This window comes from Apis florea, unplaced genomic scaffold (assembly GCF_048593485.1).
Source record: "Apis florea isolate Af1SG1 unplaced genomic scaffold, ASM4859348v1 contig_3158_pilon, whole genome shotgun sequence".
NCBI lineage: Eukaryota > Metazoa > Arthropoda > Insecta > Hymenoptera > Apidae > Apis > Apis florea.
The window spans coordinates 5,224,173-5,251,866 of record NW_028256713.1 but is presented as its reverse complement, the minus strand read 5'-3'; the positions used below and the strand labels follow the sequence as shown (position 1 = coordinate 5,251,866).

The 27,694-nt window shown below is 37.4% G+C and overlaps 2 protein-coding genes across 2 annotated transcripts in view; one reads left to right on the top strand and one right to left on the bottom strand.

Annotated features, from left to right (window-relative positions):
- LOC105736924 (uncharacterized) overlaps window positions 1–20,702 on the bottom strand; it is an 89,592-nt gene extending 68,890 nt beyond the window's left edge. Inside the window, exons 1-3 of the mRNA XM_086909690.1 lie at window positions 20,675–20,702; window positions 20,046–20,074; window positions 19,434–19,477 (exon numbers count right to left, since the gene is read on the bottom strand). Of these exons, the coding sequence (XP_086765816.1) occupies window positions 19,434–19,477; window positions 20,046–20,074; window positions 20,675–20,702 (101 nt within the window). The remainder of the gene's footprint in view (window positions 1–19,433; window positions 19,478–20,045; window positions 20,075–20,674) is intronic.
- Window positions 1–27,694, top strand: part of LOC100868187 (RNA-binding Fox protein 1) — a 305,806-nt gene that overhangs the window by 97,467 nt on the left and 180,645 nt on the right. Inside the window, exon 3 of the mRNA XM_012493722.3 lies at window positions 13,242–13,284. The gene's annotated coding sequence lies outside the window, so the exon portion shown is untranslated. The remainder of the gene's footprint in view (window positions 1–13,241; window positions 13,285–27,694) is intronic.

Genomic DNA, 27,694 nt, shown 5'->3' with positions numbered 1-27,694 from the left:
AGGCTGTAACATTATAATTTAGCGACATCCGCATTTATCTCGTTGTGAAAGGATGCAGCGTGTTTCCGGCCTCTCTTTTCCTCCCAACCATCCATTTTTTCCCTTCTTTTCATTTATTTCCTTTCCTTCTCTCTCTCTCTCTCCGTTTCGTTCTTCTTTCTCTTTCTTTCTTTTTAACGCGGTAAACGTTAAAAAGATGACGTACAAACGACGTGGCTATATTACTGTCGTACTAACGCGAGATAAACCGACCCATATTGGGTCGTGCATGCATTGAGTCATGGGTTTACAACAACGGGATCGTTGAAAAATGGTCGTCGACTCGAGTTCACCCCTTTCATTAGCGCTACCTTCGTGACGATGGAAACGGGGGTTGAAATATGGATCCCGTGCCCGATAGTGATGTAACAATCAGCGAGTGTTTATGCAACTTTCCTTATGTGGAATTAAATATATGTGTGTGTGTATATACACGTGAATTACGTGATAATTATAGGGGAAAAGTAGCAGAGAGTGTAGATATGACACAGATAGGATCGAATCATTTCCACGATAATTGTACCGCTTCTGCTAGTTGAAGAAAGTATTTTTTAAACGAAAATCGATATTATAAAGAGAAGAGATTTTGATTTTTTTTTTTTTTCATTCTTAGAATAAATTGAAAATTCAAGAATAACTGTAATCCGTTAATTGATCGTTCGTGCATATCGTTTATCATTGAATTGCACATCGTAAACGATACAAAATACAATTATTTTGCTAATCAATATATAAGAATATGAAATTTTATTTTATCTTTGTTTTAACGTACAATATTATTTATTCATTATAAAATGGTACGAATAAGTTTGATAATGTTTTTCGTAAAGTATGTAGAATATACGTGAAGGATAAACAAACTTATCACAGAATTTATTTAACGAAAAGAGGAAACAAATACAGATGAAAGTGCTCATTACACACAATGGATACAGGTAGAAGCAATTTCACGTAAGATTCTACGCTGCGACAAATTACCGATAGTTATTATTAATTCCGCTTTTCTCTGAAACCTTTCCACCCTTTCACGCGGAAATATGTATTTCCACCCTCGTGTGCATCCTCGTTAACAATTTACAAATGGTAATCCATTAAGATGTTCCATAAAGGGAACGATTTCCATTCGACTAACTTTCGTAGAATAAAAATTTCTATCCGCTGAAATCTCGTCCCTCCATTTTCCACTCCTTCCCTCTTCCCTCGTCCATCTTTTTTCTTCCTTCTCTTTGGCAGAAAACTCTTCTTTTCTCGATAGCACTCCTCCAACGTCGAATAAATTCGTCGGATAAATGAAATTTTTTCTCGACTGTTTGCACTAATCTCCTCTCGAGAATCGTCTTCGTCGAAAACGGCCAAGAAAAGAAAATCTCTTCCTCCGATCGTGGATCAATTTTAACGCTATTTTAACGTTTAATTGTTTCCATTCTTCTCTGAAGAAAGTATTCGTAAACGACAATATCGTTGAAAATTCGAGGATAATAATATCGTCGTGGCGACTAATATCATTTTGATAGCAATTAGCATCAATAAATTTAATTATTTCCATGCTTCGTACAAAGAAGTATCGATTCGTAAAATAAGAAGCTTGGAAAGCGTTCAAACCCTGCTTCACCATTATATTCCAATATATGTTCGAACATGCGTATGTGACTGAATATTCGCAAACCCAATCGAGTTGGTTAATTAATATCAAAACTCGTTTTAAAATTTCGTTTGCAATATTCACACATCCATTTCGATCTTTCTCTCTTCGTATCCCGCTTCAAACTTTCATCTCGTCGAAGCAGTCGACGATACAAAGTAACGCCAAGTCGATAAATCGAATCAATAATCATTCCACCAACTTTTCCATTCGTCCGTCCATCCGTCCCAACTTGGAGCAGAAAGATCAACAACAGGCAGAAAAAAATGAGAAAATTCCCGCGAGAGGAATAAGTCTTTCTTGGCGGGAAAAATCTCGAGAGAATCGCGGCCAGTTTCCAGGTTGGTGATTATCGAAGGGAAAATTTCTCGCGTGGAAATTCGATTCGTTGAACCCGAGTAGAATTCTCTTGATCGAGGAAAAGAAAGTTGGAAACACGCGAAACTCGTCGTGCTAGAATATCGCTGATTGCGATACCAACAACTGGCTATCGTTCATCAGATACGAAATGGATCGGTACTCTTATTAGTACTCTGACTATCGCGTGCAGATAAATGAATTATTTACTGCCGTTAGACTGACAGCGTAAAAGTTGGCTTCTCATCATCAGCGTTTATGGTTTCTTTTTTTTTTTTTTTTTTAATATTAGGAACATTGCATTAACAAAGTTGTATCTTTGATAAATACTAATGGCGTTTTTCATACGCAGAAGGGAGAAGATTGTATCGAATTTTTCACCGTGGTCTAATGACAAGTTAAATTATATTCTGTTTCACGTGTTATACCAGTTTAATTCACGAACAAGTGTTAAATAATTTATAGGAGAGAGATTGTAAAATCGCTCGATCAAAATATGGTTCAAGTTTCCACCCTCGATTTCTTGTATCGCGGCCAAGTTTCCGTTAAAGTTTCATTCTCAAAAGTCCTAGCAAATGATTTATCCACGATTCTTTCCCGATTCGAGCTATATTATTTACGAGGGGGTGAATGGTGGAATCTTGCGAAAGTTTGGCAAAGTCTCCGAATTTGTCTTTCTTCCCTGTGAAATTTCCCTTTGAAATTCGATTCACCGCCGCCCAGAGTATCGAGAATAAACAAACTTCTAGTTTCCGATCGATATATCCTTTCCCCTCCTCCGTTATATCGCGCAACCTTACACACAACAACCCCTTTCACCCCATTATGAATTATTAAATCCTGCTGGATGCATCATTCAGAAGGGATTACGATAAATTCGACACGATATCACGATTTTGCTGCAATAATAAAACAAGATTTTATTATTTATAACCCCGTCTTCTCGGCGTAGATTTATTAAAATCCTCGACGGATTTACACCCGAAAAAAATACAATCCGCGATATTTCGAGCCGAGAATCCCCCGATATCGCGAAATACAATTATTTATCCCATCGAGGATGGGATCTCGAGCTAGGTATAAAATAAAAAGAGGAAAAATGTCGAAATATCGAGGGAAAGAGGAAGGAAGATCGATTATCGGTTGACAAAACTATCGGTTTCTTCGTCGAGGGTTGGGTCTTCAAATCGAAGTGGATGGGTCTCAAATTGAAGGCGGTTAAAATCGACCCAGATTCGTAAATAACCGGCGGCTGAATAACCTAGTTACGGGACAGGTTTCACGGTTCTTCGCGATCCTTCCTTCCACGGAACAACTTTCCACCGGACGATCGCGAAACCTGTTCACGTAGACGAAGGTGGATTATGAGGGGGGAAACAAGAAGCATCGATAAACCTGTTGGAATCGTTCGTGAAGACGATATGAGTGTTATGAGTGATATTCGACAATTTGGAAAGAAAGGGATCGAATGATATATGTTAATACGAGAGACATTCTATAAAGAGTACCTGTTATTGTAGGATGAAAATTATCTCAATTTTGGAGCTAAAATTTCTTGGGTTAAAAACTTGATGACAGGTGTGTACAAATTTGAGATCTTGTAAAATTATTTTTACAATCCATACACGCGTTTATATAATTTAAAAAATTCGATATTCATCAAAATAAAATCGCAATCTCGTAAGAAAAATAATCCTCGCAACAACAAGTTAAAATAAGGCAGTCGCGAAGGAAGAAAGATAATCGACTATTTCAACGAGATAGAAACGAACAGTCCCCCCCTTTAACTTAAACGGGTGATTTTCACGGTGGTGCAAGGTCGAGCGAGGCTACCCTAATTAGGGACAACACAGTAGATTCGACGGTGCGCAAAAGACACGCGAGCATTCTGCACGCGAGAAGAAAGCGTAATTGGCAGCTGTTGGATGCAACAACGGGCGGGTGCCGTTGGATACCACCCCTGGAATTTGCATGCTTCCTTCGAAACGGGAGAAGTGGAAAGGCCGATGACTATTACAGCGTATTATTATAGCGATCTCCCCGATTTTAATCCTTTCGCTATTATAGTCGTTCTGCACAAAATTCTACTGAGATACTACTATATATGATTATAGTCGCTCTGCGTAAGATGATACCATTGAGACGACTATAGTTGTTCTGCATAAAATGATATCAATGAGCTACTACGAGTGATTATAGTCGCTCTGCATAAGATATCACTGAGATATTACGGGTGACTATAGTTGCTCTGCATAAGATGATATCAGTGAAGTACTACGGGCGACTATAGTCGCTCTGCATAAAATGATGTCAGTGAGATACTACGAGCGATTATAGTTGCTCTGCATAAAATGATATCAATGAGATATTACGAGCGATTATAGTTGCTCTGCATAAAATGATATCAATGAGATACTACGAGCGATTATAGTTGCTCTGCATAAGATGATGTCAGTGAGATACTACAAGCGACTATAGTTGCTCTGCATAAAATGATATCAATGAGATACTACAGGCGATTATAGTCGCTCTTCACAAGATGCCACTGAGATACTACGGGAGAGTATAGTCGCTTTGTAACAAAATACCATTGAGATACTACAGACAACTATAATCGCTCTGCATAAGATGATGTCAGTGAGATACTACGAGCGATTATAGTTGCTCTGCATAAGATGATATCAGTGAGATACTACAAACGACTATAGTTGCTCTGCATAAAATGATATCAATGAGCTACTACGGGCGATTACAGTCGCTCTTCACAAGATGCTGCTGAGATACTACGGGAGAGTATAGTCGCTCTGCACAAGATGCTATTGAGATACTACGGGAGAGTATAGTCGCTCTGCATAAGATGATATCAGAGAGATACTACGGGCGACTATAGTCGTTTTGCACGAGATGTCATTGAAGTACTACGGGTAACTATAGTCGCTCTGCACAAGATGTTACATCATATATGACGAGCGATTGGAGTTATTGCGCATCGAGTATCTTTCTCTGTAGCGTCGATATTTTATTTTGATCATCAATTTTGTTTTTTCAATAAATATCGTGAAAGCAACTCGGATTTCTCGAACACATTTTTGGAGCCGCTCGTAACGAAAAGGTTAAACTCGACTCGACAATATATACGACGAGTCATCCTGTGCACGACTCGGAACGACTTTTGTCGCGGAAGAGAGGGAATGAATAGGGGAGGGGGTTTCAAATGAAGATTTAACGATAGAATGGATTACGTTGTTTGGTATTACGTTAAGCGTTAAGATATCGGCGAGTAAAACTTGTAACGTAGGGAAAATATTGAAAAAGTTTGGGGGAGGGAGGAAGAGGAGGAAGAGATAGAAGCTAGAGAAGTGGAAATAGCACGGGAAAGTTTTCTTGAGCGGTATTGAGGGGGGAATTTTTTATGTTGAGCGTTTTTATCGTCGAGAGTTAGTATAATACGAATTATTTGATTTTTTTTTTTTCTTTTTTCGTTCATTTTGTGTAAAGCGACTTATTAAGATTTTTGAATTTCTCCTAATCCGTACGAAGAAATGCGAAATGTTTATTATTCAGAAATATAACCAAGCTAAATAATAATTCCAAATTATCCTTGAGAAATTCAAGATAATTCTTATCAATTATTAAGTTTTGGAATTATATTCGATATAATTTTCTTGGATATTTCGTTTCGAAAAATAAATTGCGAAAGTATACGAAAGTAAAATTAGCGTGTGTCAGAGGAACGCGATTACAATTGTGATTCTTTAATCATCAAACGAGGTCGGTGAATTAAACAAGCAACGCGTTATCTCACACCTTGTTAGCTGGCTACTGTATTATTTATCGTCTCGTCTTCGTCACGTGAAATTAGATGCGTCTCCGTTTATTATTCCCTTTGGTGCGTACCAATCAGCGCGAAATTTCGCGCGACAGGAATTCCATTTCGAAATTCCGGTGAGGAGGCCGCATAGATGGCTGCCTCTCTGTGAATAACTGAACCACTTTGCGCATCGATATACTCGAATTCCGAAGTTGGGCGAATAATTTTCCACAAGTGTGTCGATGGAAAAAAATTTACGATAAATAACGTATGAAAGGAACGACATTTGATTAATATTGTTGCCATTGTTTTTTTACGATTCTATCGCGAGTATATTTAAGTCGAACAACGTGGTTGAACGAGAATAATACATCATTGCATACGGATACGGATACGGATAGGGTTTTTGAAAAGGGATCTGATCTGATTTTTATATAGATATAGATTTCTCTGGAAAATTGAATTTAGGGATTAGAGGGATTTTTAAAGATTCGAGGGCTTGGATTTTTATTCAGATTGGATGGTGATCGACTTTCCAGGGGAAAAGTATCGATTTCGAAGCAATAAAATTGAAAAGCGCCGTATTTCAAAAAAGCTAGATGGTGTTAATTCTTTAAACCACTATCGAAATGAAATAATTTCTAACTTCGATCAGATATTGACAACTAGAATTGAAAAATAATCAACTAAAAAAAAAGAAAAAAATAAAGAGTAAGTTAAATCGAAAGAATAAAGAGATATAGAAAAATCAAAATGAATCATTCAACGAATTCTTCGATTCTCGAATAATTTGTGTCACGGTTCAGAGCGCTCTTTAACGATTAATCGATGGCCACCACGCGACAACAAGGGTTATCACAAAGCACCTTCAAACCTTATCGTCGATACTTTCCACTTTATTCCAGCCTCGATCAGCGAAATATCGATAGGCTGTAATACGCGATCGAGCGGAAGTGATAACGATATGCACGCCCTGTTCACCCCCTAATCGTTCGAGAGGTTTCATTATTATTGCATCCGCCTCTCAACCTCAAAGATATCGAGATTAGCTTCGTCGTTTTGTCTCAACGATCTAGAAAAAAAAGAAAAAAAATAAAAGAAGAAAATCGAACACCAACGAGGATTCACTTCGTTTCAGACGAGATTCTTCGAAGGATCTACGAGAGAGAGATTATTCGGGACACAAGGATTTCCTCGAGATCACCATTTGCCGCGTTTCTGCACCGTTGGACTCTGATTGGCTTTCACGCCGCAATGAGAGATCGTAATTGCGACTTTGCATCGGTTAATCTCTATCGATTGCGAAATAAGTTAAATCCGATTGATTAATCCGTTGAACGATTCTTTGGAAATATCGTTTGGAGTGTCGAAGTATAATAAGATTATCAGAATATTTTGTTCTATTTAAACAACTTCAAAATAGATCTTCACAAAAGGATTCGTCACGATTCAAATTTCTCAATTCGAAATATTATTTACAATCAAATTAAATTCTAAACACATGGATTTCATAATTTCACGATTGAAATTTCCATCAAAGTTAATTTTTGAAATAATGAACGATCAGCCACAACTTTATTTAACCTCGATCGAAAACAATGTTGCGATCTACAATTTCAATTTCAAACTTCCCGCGAAAACTAACCTAAATTTCTGAAATTACTAACGCATTACGAGCAACTTTGCGAAATGAAAATTACAAGCACGTGATTATGAATAGTAGATGGAATTGCGTTATATCTCGAATTTCTTTTTTTCTTTCTTTTTTTTTTCTCTCTCTCTCTCTCTCATGATACGACACAATGACCAAATGGCCATTGCACGATAATCCGCGCCGCCATTAACCAGGACATTTACGGGACGCGTATCCATTAACCACGTACACGAACGTCTGCACGAACATAACAACGGACTTGGATCCCGTACCAATGAGTACAGAGTTAAACAGAATCGTTGGAAAGCCAATTTACGATGGAGTGATGTTCCTTTTTCTCTATCCCCACCCCCCCCCCTCTCTCTATCCCATATTTTTTTTTTTTTTTTGCAACGTGGCATCAAATTTTCGATATTTGATTCGAGTTCAAATATTTGATTCGTCAGCGGGAAACCGAAGCACATGGAATGATGGGAAATGGAACAATTCGGTTGATTGTTATACGCGATAGATACGCGAGATACAAATATAGACTGGTTTGCGAAAAAATGGTTCTAGTGTTTGGACAAATTAATGATTGATGGTATCGGTTGCAACGATATTGATTGCCTAACAAAACTGTAATTTCATACATGAAAATTCTGATTGTAACGAACGTGCACGACCACGTAACGTGCGTTAACTATTTCGATTCTATTTTCATTCTTTCTTTCTTTTCTAGATTCTCAGAAGAATCTTCACAACGTTAATTTCTTTTCGCGTTATCATTTCAATTACATTAATACATAATCGTTCAATTTAATTCATACCTAAATATAAAATATAAGGAACGATTATAATAGCGAAAATGATGAAAATGATGATCTATGATTTCGAACCATCCCTTAATCATTCGAATCTCATTCATGAAAAAAAAAAAAAAAAAAAATCTAAGAGTCCACGTGCTCCCTTTCAACGATACCTTCGAGAAACAAACTCCGCGGAAGGCTCTGTCCCGTGAAAGACTGTTCCGGAGGAGCACGATCTTCGTTGCACCCTCTGAAATGAAAACGTGAATGCCTCGGTCGTATAATAATCCGTCACGAGCGATGAATTATTATTCCCGCGCAACGTTTCCGATTCCGCGGATGAATTTTTCAGCGCGACGCGACCGCAGACTTTATCCGCCGCGTATCGCCACGTTCTCTCCAAGCCCCGTCGTACACGCGACGCCATTATCCGGGACAAGTATGTGGCCCGTGTACGTATCCATTACCGCATAAATACACGGCCGTCCCCACGGTTCACCACGATGTAATTACAGACGCAGCGGGTCGCATCTGTGAGAGAGAGAAATTTTTTATCCAGCATATTATTTTATCCATTCCAACTTCTCCAACGATTTCTTGCCGAAAGAATTTTCTAAACATCTTTAAAAACATCGTACGATCGAATTTGAAGTGTGTAATTGGAAAATTCTTTCTCTCTCTCTCTCTCTTCAATCGTAAGTATCGTGCGATTACTTGCTCGAGAAAAATCAGTTCTGATGATGTCTAATGGGTTTTTTTTTTTGTTTGTCTATTATTTTTAATTAAAGCAGGAAATGATCGGTGCAAAATTGTACGAGATCATCGATTCAAAGATGTTCATCAATATCTGCAAGTATCGAAGTAATTAGCGCAGAAGATTGAAGGAGATACGCGGGGGTAATAATGGAACCACGTTGAGCTTGTCGCGGCGTAATGGCGTCCGGTCGAAACTTCGCAAAACGACAACGCGGTTAACAACTTGAATGGAAGGAGAAATCGTAGTAAACTTACGATGGTGTCCCGTTCCAGTGAAAAATGTTAAACGGCTCGATTAACTAGTCTCGTGTTCGTTCTCGAGATATCAAACTATCGATCGAAACTTAAAGTTTCCTTCCTCCCAATAGTTTCAAAATTAAATTCCACGAGAGGATAAAGATATTTCCTAAACAATTCCAATTCTTTCTCGAATTGGATGCTGGACCTGATCCAACCCGCAGATATAATAATAAAAATAAATTCTCGAATTTCCTGCGCACGAGCAACACGTTTCACGTGTCCATTGTCACGTTGCACGACGTGATCGATACACTATCCCGAAGGAACGCAGCCCTGGCGGATATTAGTTCCGGATTTTATTATCGGTCGGAAGTAGCCGGCTCGAGCCGCGTCGGGAATTCGATAAGACGGAAGGCGGTTGGTAAGCGATACAGAAATACGAGGGGGACGTGAGACACCTCGTAGGTGAACGGGTATGCGCGACGACACAGGTCACGTAGTGGCCGCCAGCTAAGCAATCGATTACGAAACGGAGTTAAAAGTAATTGCTTTACGGTTCTTCAGAGCTCGGCCGGAAATCGCCCTTTTCATCCCCGAGCGGAATCGTTCGGTCTTCTTCTTGCGTCGATCTTACGAGATCTTGATCTTTTAGGGGGCGATGATGATTATTATTATTATATTATATTATATACATTCTGAATTAATCGTTCGAATTTTATTCTACGTATAATGTTTTTTATAATTTTTTCTAGCTATTTAAAATGATTTTAAGAAGAAGAATTGGATGATCTTCGGAAACTTTTTTGTATAAATGAGTGAGAATTAGAAGATTTTAAATTTTACAAGCGACCATTTGAACAAATTTTTATGTACAAATAATTTGGAATAATGAAATTAGAAAAATTGCAAGGGAATTTTTTCTAGCTGTTTAAAATGATTTTAAAAAGAAGAATTGGATGATCTTTGGAAACTTTTTCGTATAAATCGTGAAAATTAGAAGAATTTAAATTTTACAAGCGGCCATTTGTATGTATAAATAATTTGGGATAATGAAATTAGAAAAATTGCATAGAATTACGAGGAGGAAAATTGCAGGGGAAATTGAATTATTCAATTTGAATTCAAGGAGGAAATTGGTTGATTAGAAGTTCTAAGAGGATGATTACGGGAGGGGTGAGTTTTCTTCATTCTTTCACGGATCTTTCCTTCAAGAATTTTAATGAAAGTTAGTCTCACAACGATGGAAGATTATTCCCTTTTGATGTTCCACCATTGAATTTTATTCCCCTGATTAAAAATCTCCCGTTTTCCCAAGCCTGATGTAAAATGCAACGCTCTATGTTTCTCTCGTCATCGATCCATCATTCGATCCTCTCTCCCTTCCCTCCAAAGAAAGAGTTCCTTCCTTCCCGAGAAGAAACTCGATTAATAAAACTGAGAATGAAACAAGAGGAACGAGTATCCGCGACTTGTAAGCGATCAGATTCATCAACCGGTTTAGTAATTCGAACCATGTTTGCAGAAACGTGGATTTTTACACAACGCTTTCTTCCCAAAACGGGCGCACACTCCAACTCGAAAAAGGATACGTACGCGGACGATTCATTATTCGACTGTCCTCGATCTCCGCCATTTTTCACTATTCGTCTTTTTCTGCCCGGTATCGATCGACTTTTTTCTCGATTTTTCTTTCCTTCTCTCTTTTTCTCTTGAATTTTTCAGAGAGGACACATTCCTCCGTCGATTCGATTTAACGCCTGTTCAATCGAGCTCGTTAATCGTATTGCAAGTATAATATATGTATATGTAGCGTTAATAGAATGGATGTAATTTGTTTGAGCGCGATGGATCCGATTAACGTCGTAGTAACTCGATTTCCCAACCCCTTTTTTGCCGTTTGTTTAAGTTTTCACGATGTTACCTCGCCATCGGTGAAATTGAATTTCACGCCTGTTCTTTTCACCTTGTCTTTTGTGCAGACAAGCATGGAAATGTCATTTCCTTCTCTTGCTACGTGCTCTTTCAACAAGAAGAAGAAATTCCGGATTGTCCGATGAATTGGATAAGAGGAAGATGATTTGTAGGTAGACTATGTTATTTTTAAAAACATAATAATGGAAATCTTAAGAGGATTTCGTTATTATTAGTATCCTTGAAATTATTTTTTTCGTTTCTCGAACGATTCTTTCCAAAAAAATCTACATTTCGTCGTCCTCCAAATGTGCCACGTATATCCTCAACCCCTAACAAGATTTCTTCATAGAGAACGGTCTCAGAAAAGACCATGATACAATTTTTTATTTTCTCAAAGAAACCTAAGAATAATTCTAAAATCCTTTCGACCTCCTAAGTAAAAACTTCCTGAAGATAATTTTCTTTTGTCGAATCGGATTCAGTTGCAAAATGCATTCTTTTTCTTCGATTAATTTTTCTGCTCCCCCCCTCGTTCCAAAACATCTTCACAATTTCATTCGTATACACGAAAATTCGAATCTCTCTCATACAACCTCGTTCAAACACGCTCGAAACAAAAAGCCGATCGATCAAATCGACACTTTTCGAGACCTTCTTCCAAAAAGATCCAAATCACAATTAGAACGAAGCGAAGCTTTGAAAAAACACGAGAAATGGAGGCGCGAGAAATTCAAAGAGCGAGTCGAAAAAAGGCGAAACCAAATCCGCCAACGGTGGACAATCAATCGTGGTCCCTTGTTCGATAACCCCTTTAAATATCGATCAGCGTCGAAACAACGTTTTGCCCGCCGATTCTCGAAATTGCCTCGAAATCCTCTCCTCCCCCTCCTCGCCTCGTAATTTACGCCCGGGCATCGTTTATTTTCGCCGAGGCTCGCGCCCCGCCGATCTCCATTTCCATTTTAAATCGAAACCCGCCCTTCAAATTTCGAGAGCGAGACGACCCGCTCGCTCGTCCACTCACCCTGCAACATTTTCGAAACGCGCGACCAGAATGAAAATGGATCCCGTGAGAATCTTTTTCTTCTTCTTCTTCCTCCTTCTCCTTTTCCTTCGAGAGATCTTCGACCGTTTGGTTTTTGAATAGGATTATTATCGAGGGTGATGACACGTTTGAAATCGAATCTAGATAAAACGTGGCGATAGATCTTTGTCTTAAAATGCATACAGGTTAAAATGCATTATTGTGAAAGAATTATTCGAATAATTAAATTTCGAATTAGGTTTCGATTATGTGCCGTGATCGCAGATTGTATGGTGGAAGTTGTTTCTTTTTTGAACGAATAAAAATTGATGAACGATCGACTTCGTTCGAATTTTGGAATTGCAATCTGTGAGAAGAATCTTCGTTATTTGTTGGGACAATTATATTGCGTGTGCTTCTTTAAGAAGAGAAATAGGTGACACATTCAAAAGGTTGGTGCGTGAAGAAGTATGAAACGGTATTATATATTTCCCTTAAATATGAAAATATATTCGTATATACCGAGAAGAAGATTTCGAGAAGAGGAAAATATATAAGAAGGAGAACGTAACGAGGAGGTATGTTCCGTTTGAGTATACTTTCGAGGTATGGTAGCTTCAGGCTACACGGGTATTTACTTGCTCTTAAAGAGCGTGTTAAAAGATAGGGAGGTATCGTGGAACAAGCGAAAGACACAATTTCGTAACTTTTAACGAGTCCAAGAATATTCATAATTAACATCAAAGAACGATCCTTCAAACGAGCGAAGATGTACAAGATGATTAATTAAATGTAAACTTCGCCCCTTCTCCAAGGTGAAACTTATTCGCTGCTTGTCGGAAGAGAAACGGAATAACATCAATGACTGAAATAACGAATACCCCGGCTCTACCCCTTCTTAAGAAAACAATTCAGAAAAACGAATTATATATGAAAAAAAAAAATAAATAAATAAATAAACTAACCATCAACGAAAAATCTCCAACTAACGAAACACGTTCCGTTTCTCGTTTCAGGTTGACCTACCACGCCAACACGCCACACCGCATACCCCACATTGTGAGTACACAGGTTGAGAATCGTAACGTTTAATTAACTGAAACCAGCCTCCCGTTGCACGAGCGTAAAATAGTTCCCGGCGTGGAGAATTCGACGGAAGAAGTTTTCATCTTGCAACGGGTGTGCAACACTTTCCTAATTTTTAATCTCCATCCGTTTAATCCGCCTGGTCCCTCGAAACCTGCTCAAAGATTGCCTCCTCTCTCTCTCTCTCTCTCTCTCTCTCTCTCTCTCTCTCTCTCTCTCTCTCATATCGAGCTTCCACGATATTAATCTAATCCCTTTTGAGCAAGGTTGAACAAAAGGAGGCTCGTCTTTGACACGCGGAAACCGCGAGAAGCGTTTGCTTCCCAAGAATGATTAATATATCAAGATCGAAAGGAGAGAGGGAGGGGAGGAGAGAGGGGACTTTTAATTTCGAACCGTTCTTCGATCGTTTCCAAGTTACCCTTTCGGGATTAATCACGCGAAAAGTTTTCTAATTCGGTTCGAATGCGCAGGCGGTGGTGGATGGTAATAGCGAACTATGAGGACGGATGTAATTTTCCTTCCCGAGAAACTCTTTTCCGATACGCGGCTATTTGTTCCCTTGTTCCAATCGTCTCTCACCGCCAACAATAACGGAATTTGATTTACTTGGGAATTTTAGGTGCAATTTTACTTTGCGATTTGAGACGCACGCGGTATTTCGATTTGCTCCATTATTTTGTGCAACGTGTTTTAACATTAATTACGATGCTATTTGATACGATTAACTTTCTATCTAGTGATTGAAATGAATGAAATAAAAGAAAATAGTGCGGTGGTGTGAAATGTCGAATAAGGTTTACAATTAGTTCTCTATGTGTCCTCATTCTCTTACGAAATATTTGTTCGATTGGCTGGAAGATTTCTCATGTTCTACAAATTACAATTTTTATCCCATCACTCGAGTTTCCCTCCAAAATTAAATAATAAAATAGCCTCGTTTTAAACATCCTCGCAACCCTTCGTTCCGAAAAATGTTAAAAGAAACGAAGACCCTCTCTTCGATCGAGCAAAAAGCAAATAAAATTCGCTTTGACTAAAAATATTATATTCGGAAAGTAATTCGGGAGTAAATAAATCCTTCGTTAATTTCGTCGAGGATAATTCCCCGCGAAATGGCAGGGAGAGGAGCAAAAATGGCGAACAAGCAGCATCTGTGCAACGTGGCAAATCCTCCGGCAAGAAAACTGGCTTAATCCTCTTACGTCCACCGGTCTGTCGCGGAAAAATGGCTGACCTTAAACCCGACAGAAACACGAGGCGGTTCCTCAACGGAAGGAAATCACACTTGCCCGTGCTGAAAAAGTCTCTGTCTGGCTATCATCGTTAAGAGGATTTTTCTCGGGGAAACGGAATTGAAGTTCGTTCATTCGGCCACCGATCTCTCGATGAATTAAACGCTCGTGACGAACCGAAAGTGGAAGCCTTTATCGTTTTCCTTCCCTCTTTCGAACAGCAAATTATCGAAATTTCTGATTCGATTGCAAGATGAATTTGTTAGATAATCGAGGATCTTGTTGCTCGGTATGGGAATTTCGGTATGGAATTTTAGGAGACACGTTTCGATAATACGCAATCAGCGAATTATTTAACGAGTTGGTAAGCGACGATGGAATGTTAATTGGTCGACTAAATAATTAAGAAACATGGAGGAGAGATCTCTAGATTGGATTTAATTGACAGCCTGAGACATCGTTCACATTGTGATATCTTTCCATTATGCATGTTTATGAAGCCTCACAGAGAAGATAAAAAGAAAAAAAGATGTTGCTTAATTTCATTGAGAAATCCATTAGCAAAATACCTAATCTTCCTTTCTCTCTTTTTTTTCTTTTTCTTCCTCATTTTTCGCAATCCCATTTCGCACACAAAACTACAAAAAACTGCAGAAGGAAAAACCTAATTTGTTCAACTCCTAATTTGTCCACTCCACCAATTTGTAACATCATCGAATTTACCAAAAAACACGATCTCCGCTTCGATCTCGATGATCTAACTGCTATCGAGCAACCGCAAAAAATAACTCTTTTAATTAAAATGAAAGAAAAAAAAAAACGAAATCCAATCAGAAGCCAATTCCATACGGAATGTTTAAACCGAAAGACACCGTTCGAATTACTTGGATCTTACTTGGACGTGGCCAACGATCGTTCCTCGAGATTAAGATACGTGCGACGAAACTCAAACCTGCACCCTGCCATTTACGCGATCGTCCTTCCCCTCGATTCCAAGTCGCCACGAAACCGTCGAAATTCGTTCGACGATCTGGTTAACTGCCTCTACAGGACTCTTATAATTAAGGGATGGCTGATGGAAAAGGGGGACAGGTAAGAAAATAATTGCCATCAGCTCTCGCCGATCCTTCTAAGGAGCGTCTATTCAAGGGGAGAAGGGATTCTCCTGGCGGTGCTTCTTCCAGGGAGAAGGATCAACGTCACAAAGGCGGCCGATGGGATGCGTTCGACGAAGGGGGGGGGATAAAATTAGCACGAGACACCAACCCCCTGAAGAGCATCGCAGCACGGCATCGTTCCTCCTCCTCTGAGACGTAATTTCGACGTGACGCTCGTTAATTACACCGTCGACAAGCGCGAAATACGGACCTGCAATTTTCCGCCTTCCTCCGCCATCCTCGCGGCTACCGGCTTGCGCCTGCTCTGAATTTCTGCCACTTGCACTTCGTTACGCCCGCTTCTTGTTCGCTCCGTGTCGTATACGAGTCGAGAGGGGCTTGGGAGGAGAGACTCGGGGTCGCAATGTCGCCTTTGGACAATGAGAATTCTGAGGGTATTCTTTGGAATTGGAAACATTTTCTCGGTTGTACAATTCAGTCACGTGTATTTAGGGAGGAGGGGGGAGGAGGGAGCGTGTTTTGCTCGTGGTGTATAGTTTAATCCTATCCCAGGACGAATTTGTTCGTAAAACGAGGAATTTTTATGATGTTCTAACAGTAGAGTAATTACTCGAGTTGACGTTTAACGAGATATTGGTATATGCAAGCAGAAAGTAAGAGAATATTCGTCAAGTTGATTATTCTGCGTTGTAAAAATTAATCGAGCACGTTCGAGCTCGAATGACGTATAATCTTCGTTATTCTCACTTGGATAAATTTTTCACGAAAAATCGAACGGAGGAATTTTCTATATTTAAAATTTTTCTCGAAATAATAAGCTGGTTGAGAATCATATTCTGAGGCACGCTCATGAATACCGATCGCGTAGAAAATAAACATCCGCATTGTAACAACAAGATGAAATAACAAAAGGTTCACTTCGTTCCCTTGGAATAATCATCTGTTCCTTGCAAAATTATTGTACCACGAAGCTGATATCTTTTCACGCTTTCCCACACTTACGAAACTTCGTAAAAACGTCGAATCCACTTCCTTCCCGCCAAACTTTCCTCCCCTTGAACACATCCCCACCGAGAAGCGTTCCAATCACGAGCAGAATTTCATCCCCTTACTTTCATCCCCTCTCGAAACCCCACAATATTCCAGTAAAACTTCCACTTTACAACCCTCGACTTTCTCCTGACTCGGCGAACAATCCTTCCCTCCCCCATTCTGACCCGTGCTTCCTCTTTCACCCCCAAGAAAATATGAATATACGCATACACCCCGCGGAATTTCGCGAATCATTCGTCCCGAATAATCGTTTCAAAGCGTTTCTATGGAAAAAAAGATCGGACAAGGATTTATACGAGCCTCTACGGATTTTTTTCGCCTCCCCCGATGACATTGGAGGGTGAAAACTCGCGGGGGGATGGGATGGGAGAGTTCTCGAGGAGAATCGCGGTGATTGAATTAGAATCGAAAGCGCGGGGGAGGAGAGAAAGGGAGAGAAACCTGTGGGAAATGCGGGAAAAGTGCTCGTCGACGGGGGTCTCGAGTGACGGGGCGGATTAATAACGGAGAATGTTTTAATAATCTCGGCGGACGCCCGTATCGGGATGGGAGAACCGCAGGAGCAATCTAATCTGCGGATTGGATAAATTCCAGCGCACACGCCTGTTTAGTTAAAAAATTCAATCGGACGATTCGGATCCATCATTCGATGCACGATCGTCGTTTTACGTTTTGGTCGTAATTTTGTTTAATGAAGATAGAATTCATTTTCACATGATTTTTTCATTAGCTTGGTTAACTAACGTTACAAACGTTACAAATGTGAAAAATATATTTAATAGGGAAAAGGATGGAAAATAATTTAAAAGAAAATTTGGAATATGTTTTTTCCATAAACGGCAAAATTATTCATGGAAATAATTAATATTCTCCTTTAATTATTATACGACATGAAAAATGAATAAAAAAAAGAACGTAATTGAATTTTTGAAATTTTTCTCTTGTTTTCACATAAATGAAATAAATCAGAAATTAGAACGAAGATAATTAGACTCGAGGTTAATCCTGTTCCCATTTCGAAGACTTATCTTAACTATTCTACGATTAGCCTCCGATTTGATAAACCTAACATCGATATAACCGAATCTAGATTAGTTTTCGATTCCGATTTGAATATAGAACCATTTTATCCAATTTAATATAATTCGAAATCTCATAGTAACTTTAAATACAATGTAACACCAAGTAATTCCAATTAACGTTTAAACCTCTTAACGATAAATACAGAAATTATATTCAGAACCCGAATAACATTCAAACTATCGATATTCGTAACAGCCCGAAATGAACAAGCCCGAATCTCAATGAACTGTATCATATCCTATCATATCCCAATCCCAAAAACGGTCCGTGCGAATCGAGAGAAAGAGGAGCGTAACCGAAAAGGAAATGTAAAAGCAGACACGCATACAAACGGTGCAAATTAATCCTCGATTAAAAGGAGCCGCCTTTACGCGCCGGCTAATTAAATCCGGGAAATTAGCTCTGTCTTGAAGGGAGATGGAACGTCAACTGCAGGAAACGCATAATGGCACGGCTGTTTCCGCAACGTCACAGAGCAACAACAAACAGAGAGAGAGAAAGAGAAAGAGAGAATCAGACCATAAACGAGGAAGAGTGAGATTTAAATCTGTTCCGGTCCGAAGTCTGGTCCAGCAATTCTCTTCTTTCTCTCCTTTCCCTCTTCTCTACAGTGGATAATTTTCCATGGCGAAAAATAATTCGCAGGGAACGTTTTAATATGAATTTCACGGTTTTAAAACCGAAGAGACTCATTGGACGTGGAATCGTGAAGCACGAAGCGCTAATAATAGCGGCGGTTCCAAGTTCTCGAAATTATTTTTCGACTGTTTTCGCGCGACTTTCCAGACGTTTGAAGGGAATGGAGAGGGTATTGCATTGATAAAAAGGAATCAACAGAACCGCGACGAAAGCCTTTTACTCTATGGATTTCCATTATGCCGGTCCCGAAGGCATTCGGATTATGAATAATTCGGGAGTATTTGCTTTTCCGCCTCCGCTTTAGAATTAATAAGAAGTAATCCGAAAGCAGCGCGCCAGACGAGTGGACTTTATTACTGAGCAACGATTGCGAACGGATAGCTTATTTCTCGTGGAAGTACGAAATCTTTTCAAGATACCAATATGAATTTTATACCCTCAAAGATTGAATGGTAAAGTCTCTCTTTTTTAAATGAGAATCCGAGGACTGATCTTTGCAAAGATATTTGAATTCATTGAGTAGATAGGATTCATTCCTTGAACGAATTCTTTGAAAATTGAAGAATGAAGATAAAATGTTTAAGGAATTTTGGAAAAAGTAAAATCACATTCTTCACAATCATATATATTGATGATTTACATTCCAAACATCATAGAAATATCTGATAATTTTGTGCGAATATATTGAAGACATTTTTTTTAATATATTGTATTATAAATCAAGATATCTCAAAAAAGAAGTTAGTATTCAGATTGTATAATGTTCACACTTAAAAGAAAAGATTCATATATTGTCTAAGATAATATTTTGTGGAATTTAGTTTCTAATAAGTTAATATGATAAAAAATTCATAAAGAGATAAAATATAATATTGGTATCAAGATACAATATATACATTTATATGTACAATATCTATTTCATATCAATTCATAATATTGAAGAATAAGAAAAGTACAAACAATACAAAGAATAAAATGAATAGAAAAGAGTTACCTTATGATGATAGATGATTGTTTTATTTTCTTGATGCACTGACTCTAATATGTACCGAAAATGAATATTAAAAAAAATAAATAAATAAATAAAAAAACTATTGATATTACTGTTGAAATTATTATAGGCGAACAAACACTGATTCTAATTTCGCGAATGATTATTATAATTAAAATAAATAAGAAGTTTTATACACTGAAATATATTGAAAATACTATTGCGCAACAAACACTGACTCTATTGACCACATTGCGCTTGGTCGTAATAAAAAAAAATGTTCTGAAAATGAAGTTGCATTAATACAAGAAGAGAAAGATGATTAAAAAAAAAGAAACAATATTTGTTTTCATATTTATGTTCTATTACTTATCGCGTATTCATTATTTTTTGATAGTTATTAAATAATTATTATTTCACAAATAACAAATTAAATAAAAAGTGTGGTTAACCTTTTATCGTTGTCGAATATTTCGAAATTATTAAATTATATATAAATTACGTATTGAATTATGTATTATTGAATTGTATATTGAATATCGAATATTATTGAAAAAATATACGATTCAACCGCATATATACGTTTATATAATCTTAAAATAAATTATACATTACCAAATCTTCTTGAAAAATTAATACGTTGACTGTTTGACGTAATCAATATGGCGTATCATGGTGTTTTATATTCCCATATGCTGCATCCTGCAATCAACTAATAGTAATCTGGAAAAAAATTAACAGATTTAAAGAAATAGAACTTGCAATGTATAAAATTAAAAGAAAGTACATATATCAAACAATAATTGAATTTAAATTCAATTTTAAAGATTGATATAACAAACTATAATCCTAACAGATACAGATACGATCGGAGAAAAAATACATTCGAGAAATTAGTTAATTTTCTTATTAGAAATATTCAATGGATTGTTAAATAAAAGGAACTAACAATATTCTATAAAAATCAATTGAATAAAAATAAAAATACATACTGCGTAGTTAATATTATACAGGTTAATCCAGCAACACGTCACGTCACGAAGATTTTCGACAGAACAATGATGCTACGCATTATAGGATTGCCTAAGGACTTTCTAATTGGCTGAAACGACATTTCCCCTTCCACTAAAATTACGCGCCAAATCGAAGATATAATCTTTCCTGGAACGAAGTAAGAAATATTATGATTAGATAGTTATAAGAAATATTCAATGTTTTGTTTTGCAAAATATATACATAGGTACCAATAACATATTTCGTGGAAGTCAACATTTTCGGAAATATTTTCGTAAATATACAAATGTGTCGTTTATAATTCAATCGTATGACGAAGTAAAATTTTATATTGTAGATATAGTAATCATAGTGCAATTTTAATAGCAATCATAGTAATTTTATAGTGATTAATATCGTAAAAAAATTAAAAAACTCTCTAATTTCTATCATAAAAAAATCATTATTAAAATGCTTATTTCGGTATTTTCTTTATAATAGAATATAAAAGAATCTTAAATTTAATTTTTGAATTTATATGCAGTAGCGCTCTATGTTATCGACTCTTACTAGTCTAATACAGAAAATGGCCACAAGGTGGCGATAACGAACAAACTGAGAAGCGCGCGCAAATAATTTTCGAATAGTTTTGCAATATTGTTCGACGCCATGCGTGCACCAAAGAAACATGTTTCGTTTTCTGTGGAAAGAACAGTGCAAGATGTAATTAGAAACATTAGACTACGTAACATTAGGATGAGAATAATCCTGAACCAAGAGTGGGAGCAATTGGACTGGGAAATTTGGGTATGTCACTATAAAAATATTACTTTTTAAATTTATCACATACACAGTTATCTTTTCTAACAAGACATGTCTCTTGCCTATAATGTTATTCGAGCATGTCCAATACAATTATTTTATTTTGCGTTATTTTGTTTGCTCGTTTTTCATATTTTTCTTTTATAACTGATATAACTGAACTTAATTAACAAATATTTTGGCTAATTCATTAACAATTGCTATTGCATTAAAATTGCATATTTTCGTTCGATAATCAATTTCATTACGTACGAGAAAGTCGTTAATCATTTGCTTATTTAAAAGATTTAGAACGATATGAGGAAAATGTTAGTAGGTTATTATCTTATAGAAAACATTTTCTAAACGATCATTCTTTTTATCGTGATTTTTTCGAGATTTGAATCACAACCTGAAATCGATTAAAAGTTAAACACTAGATGGCGTCAGATAGCAAGACATGTGTCGCCACCACCTACAAACAAGATCCTGAAATAGTTCTTTACGAGGAGCGCTGCTATTGGTCCCTCATTGATAAAACAGTTTCCTAACTTCGCATCAATGACATTGTCCCGATTTTGAATAATAACTTTAAATACATATATACAATTAATATTATACATAATTTCAATTTAATAAAATAATTAAAAATTAATACTTATATCTCTAGTATTTTTTGTTGCGAAGAAAACAAAATCATATTTTTCAAATTAATAATTCAATATTTCAAATATTTTATACACATATTATTGATTGTCTATAATATTTATGCAAAATTAATAAGATTCTTGATTATATTTTCAAATAATTCCTTGGTGTTCATAGACACCATCCTTATCAACGATACGTAAACGCACTTGTGTCCTGTTTTTATTAATTAATTTTTTCTAATTGCACAATTACATAATATACGATAATAAAAGCAATATATAAAGCGTGTGTAATTTGTTTATCAAATTCATATAATTTTTATACGCACAATGTACGATATCGATGACCGCAATAAAGTAAACTGAGATATTTTTCATAATTTATGCGAGCCAACAAATTTTTATCGATCAGTATCATTATCTTGATGAGATTAATATCTTTATATAATACTTTTACATAACAACCTATTGATCGCATGATGCAATATCAATTATTAATTACAGATCGCAATGAAAACTAAACTTAGTTTATTATTATACCAAAGTATACACGAAATATTTTTAACTTATACTTCGCCTTTAACTTTCGTTTATCTCCACTTTTATCGCATTCTTCACCAAAAATTATTCCAAATGTCGAATCATATTTTTCTCCATTTTATCATATATTCTCGATTTTCAATGCCTCCTACTCCCCAATTGCTTTCAATCGAAATTCCACTGTGCTTTTGTAACACTTCAACATGAACGCTAATACAAGTCTGAAACAAGCAATTCGCCAAATATACATCGCCGGTATATTTAGCTGGAAAATTGAACCGGTGCCAGGATACGGCCCTGTAATTCGATCCAGCTGGTCAGGGGGATGTTTTCGGGTCCCGCAGGATCACCGTCCCGAAATAATCGTTCCGCAAGAATTCCATCTGGCCTCTGATCGCCATTTTAATCGCGGCCAACCCCTTCGAAAGAGAAGCAGGCTCGCGTGTCGCGAAAATATTCACGAGGAAATACGATACACGATAACAGAAAGGGGAGAAGATTATAGATTTCCTGCTCCACTTTACCGAGTTTCCTTTTTTTTTTCCATTATTCGAACGCGATGGATATTGCCATGCATCGCTTTCCGTTCGATTATTTAACATATTCTTGGAGTTTAGATCCTTCGGTATATATATTTTTAGAAATTACAATCTTCGAGAGTGTTGCTCGTTAATTCTTTATTCTGGCCTTGGCATCGTTTTATCCGCTTTAAATCTTTCTAAACTTTTTAAAATAGGATCTTAGAAATTAAGATACATTTGAGAAAGATTATTTTTATCTTCTTTACATTTTTATTTTATTTTATTCCAGTTTTAAGTTTTTAGATCGTTAAAAAGTTTCTTCAATAACAATCTAAATTTTTCTCGCGAATAAATATACGTTGAAACAGCGTACAGAAGATAAATAACATCTAATAAAAATAATCCTTCAGAATAAATCAATACAATTTTCTTCTATCAAAACTATCCAAAACTAGGGAGAAATTCCACTGCAGACATAAAATGAATCGGATCGTAACTCTCGTTAAACAAGAAACCATTCCAGACATTCCATTTTTAACACTCGAACATTTATCTCAAACTTCCCCAATAATCGCATCTCTCCCTTCACGCTCATTAAAAATATTATTCTAAAAGAATCTATCAACTTTTCCAATTTTCCTCGTCATCAAAACTATTTGTACAAACATGTTGCATATACCCAGCGTCAGTTTCTGAAACAATTTCAACGAAACCTTCACCTTTCTCTCCATTTGCTCGTCCATCCCCTCGAGCGTTTCATCGTAGAACTCGTATCTCAACCCTCGTTTCTTATTCCCAAAAGGGAGATGGTCGAAATGGTTCTCGGAATCATGGTGTCTGAGATCCCTTTCACGGTCCCTGATCCGTTTCAACCGTGTGTTTACACGGTCGCGGAAGGTTCGTCCAACGGCTACTGTGCCTCGTGGAAGAGAAACATACAGCCTCGTGTTTGTTAGTGACGGGAAGCAGAAACACGTGGCGTCACGTAATATTTCTGCACGAAGAAGAGCTGGAATCGATGGAATGGTTTAAAAAGAAAACTCCTCGGCGCATCGCGTGTCCGCCCAACTCGCGTCGTTGCGATCCGATCAAACGAGATATTTCTGGAAGGAAGGAGCATGCAGGCTATGACGCTGTATTGTGAAAATTCGGGCGAGGTTGTTGCGAATTTTCAGGATGGTAATAAAAGTTTCAGGGGAAGGATTAAAAATTCTGGTTAAATTTTAAACTTCGTAGTCAAGTTTTATTTTGATAATTTGAAACACGGGATTGTGCTCTATATATACATATATATTTCTGTTCACTCGTCATATTTTACGTGTAGGGAGGAATAAAAATAAACGTAGACAAGCTTAAGAATTTTGGAAAGAAGAGACGGGACGAAAGCGTGCGACACAGCCTTCTTTTAACGGCAAATAAAACTAGAGGCTCGGTTAAATATCACGAGGATCGAGTTCAAACGCGAAATATATCAGTTTAAGCTCTCGTTAAACTAGAATACTCCATTATTCCCATTATTTAACGTATAAATAGGGTATCACTTACTCGAAAACAATCCTCCATTCTCCATTCGCCAAAATTTCGGAAAACTTCTTTCTCTTCAATGTATGTGTGTGTGTATACAGAATGGTAATAGGAGAAAGGGAGAAAGCGCGGGCAGAATTTAGCGGCCGGTTAATTTTAGTCGAGGTTTCTTATTTTCGTATCGGTCCGCGGCTGCAGACCGCCGGGAATTCGCCGCGGCTCTTTTTATCTCCACTCTGCTAGATTTTATTTCGACGCAGGGCCGAAACGCCAGGCCCTGACCTTAGGGAGCCGATTCTCCGCGTTCATTCACTTTTCGAGTGAAGACAATCCCCCCCTCTCTAGATCCCTCCGTTTCCAGAACCGACGTCAACCCTTCTCCTCCTCGCAGTGTCTTCATTAATTCAACGCCGTCTACGCGACTTTTTCCTCCTCTCTCTCTCTCGTTTCGCCTCGGCTTTCAAGCGGAACCAACATTTCGCGACATTTCTGCACCGAGAGCGGGTTGTTCGACACTTTGGACGAGGTGGTTTTTAAAGAAATACGGATGTAATGGCAAATTTCCTTCGTTTCGTTAACGAGAATATTGTCGAATGAGTCGAGGATTTCGACGGAGGGTTTCTTTTCTTTTCAATGGATGTAATTGTAATTTTCCAAACGATGTTCGGGGATGTTTCAGTCGTTTGACATGTAACAACGGTACTTTAATTTTAGTCGTTAAACGATTTTTAAGAAAAATTAACATAAATATATATGGTTTTTCTATTCTATCATATTCTATGGTTATTCTCAAGCTTAATCTTTCTGTTCGAATTTCATCGAACAGAGAACAATTGAAGAGGAAATTGATTCTTGAAATAAGATTCAATATCGTTCAAATTCGTCCGGCCTTATTTGCCAGTAAGTTTCATAAAAATGTAGCAAGGTCGTAATGAAGAGAGGTTCTTTATCTAGAAGTTGTCCCCGAGGCGGGGATAAGATATTTGCCGCATTTATTGACAATTTCGGGGCTGGTTGGGGGGATTTGCGCCAACACAATCTTAAAATTGAAGCGATAAACTGTTTGCCAACCTAACCTAAAAACCTGGGGGGGAGGAGGGGATACACAGCGATCGTAATATCTGGCCGCATATTAAAGCGACGCTCATTAAGGCGGCCGCTGCATTTTCGACGAATTTGCTTAAGTGCACTTTGGGTCGAAGCTTGAAAATTTGCACTTACTATCGCCGGGGGGGGGATGGAATTATTTTTGGTCGTAAGTCAGAGACGCCATTAAGCCCGGGGTTGAACAACTTTCGCAACTTCTCCGGGATAGTTGGGAAATAAATAGGCGCGAGGGTGAAATTTCAGAATTTTAAATGGGACGTCGGTAGATACATTCGTTGATCGATATATCTTTTTTTTTGTAGGTGTCCAAATTTTATTACAAAAAAGGGCAAGTAATGACTTCTTCTTGAAAGATTACAAAAATGATTAAAAAAGATTAATGGTTGAAATAATTAACCAAGTTTTTTCATTTCTCATATAAAGTACATTTTATATCCCATTAGATATCATTTTCAAATTTTTCTCTCTTCCGCAATTAGAATATTAAAATTATTAAACGAAAAATCAATCGCGCAAAATTATCTTAAAAAAATGTGAAAAAAATCTGTGTTAATCTATGTCCTATAATTTCAAATATTACGAGAAAAGATAGACAGAGAGAGAGAGAGAGAGAGAGAGAGAGAGAGAGAGAGAGAGAGAGAGAGAGTAGGCGTCTATAATATTCTCCAAGTTCCGGGACAATATCAAGGGTGCAAAAATTTCGCGATTTGAATATTTCAGGGTCTTTATTGGACGCGCGTGTGCGTGAACATTTGGCGGAGAGGAGAGGCTCGGGTTGGGCCGAGCATCGGCACAATTCTCTCTCGTAGTCGTCATGGAAACCCCTCTTCGGTGTGCTCCCTTGTCGAGAGTAGGCAGTTTCCAGAGGTTTAGGGTGTAACCTCGAGGGCGAACAACGTCGATCAAGGCTAACCTATTCCAACGATGATAAATCTAAACACTTCATCTTGTCTTTTGCTTCCTATACTATCTATACACGCGCTAGTCCGGGGATAAAAAATTTATCCCCGATGAATAATTTCGACAATCCTTTCTTTCCCTTCCTTTCTTTTTCTCGTCCGAGAAAATGTAAATTTCACTCCCCCGTGTCAACCTTTTTCTTTTTCAACTCCGACCGAGATAAGTAGACAAGAAATTCGTGCAAATATGAAAAATTAAAGCTTCCTCCAAGTAGTTTTCCAAGTTTTATACTTTTTTTTTTTTTTCCTTAACTCCCACGTGACTTTTTCTCCTCGCGAAAGATCTCTTTCTTTCCTTTGAGGAAAAAATTTCGACGAATCGTCGTCGATCTGTTTAAATCTCATCTCAGTCACGACAAGCTGGCAGCGTCGAGTAAAATCCAAAGGATCGACCCGATTCTTCGACAGTCCCTCGTTTTATCAAAATTACCTCTGTATCCTGCTTTATCTCACCCTCCTGCCTAGATTCCAGCTTGTAGATTCGATCTGTTTGCGAGGGTATAAATTGTAAAAAGAAGAAAAAAAGAAGAAAAACACGTAGATTCGGAGGACGACCTATAAACCGAGATGTCATCGACGACCGGCCAGAGATTACCGCCCTCCTTTCCAGGGAAAATATTGCCGTAGATATCGAATGGCCGGTATTTATGCCGAAACTTCCTCGAAAATTAGATTAAAAGTAGGACTCAGAAGTTGGATCGGCGACTAAATGTAATTTGCCGATTTATTATAAAAGACGATTTAAGAAATTTTCATTCTTTCGTTCTTGAGAAAAATTTATTTTCTTCTTTTATCAAATTATCAAATTATTCTTATAAAAAGTGCTTTCTCTTTTCGTCGTCGTTTCTCTTTCTCACATTCATCTCTTACAATCCTCATTATAAACGGACGTTTTCTTAAGAAAAATTTCTTCTTTCCCTTGGTTAAATGCTTTTTGGCGGAGAAATAAATTCGCATCGATTCAAATTTAGAAAATAAATCAAGCAACGCAACATTTTGTTCTTCGTTACTCTCATTCATTCCTTAAATAAGAAAATCAACAGTAATAGTCACTTAATAACATCCATCCCCATTATCCTCCTAACGAATAACTCGCTTATTTATATATTCTCCGCTCGTCGCGGTCGAGATAAAAAAAAAGCTCATCTCCCATCGATTTGTTTTTGCCA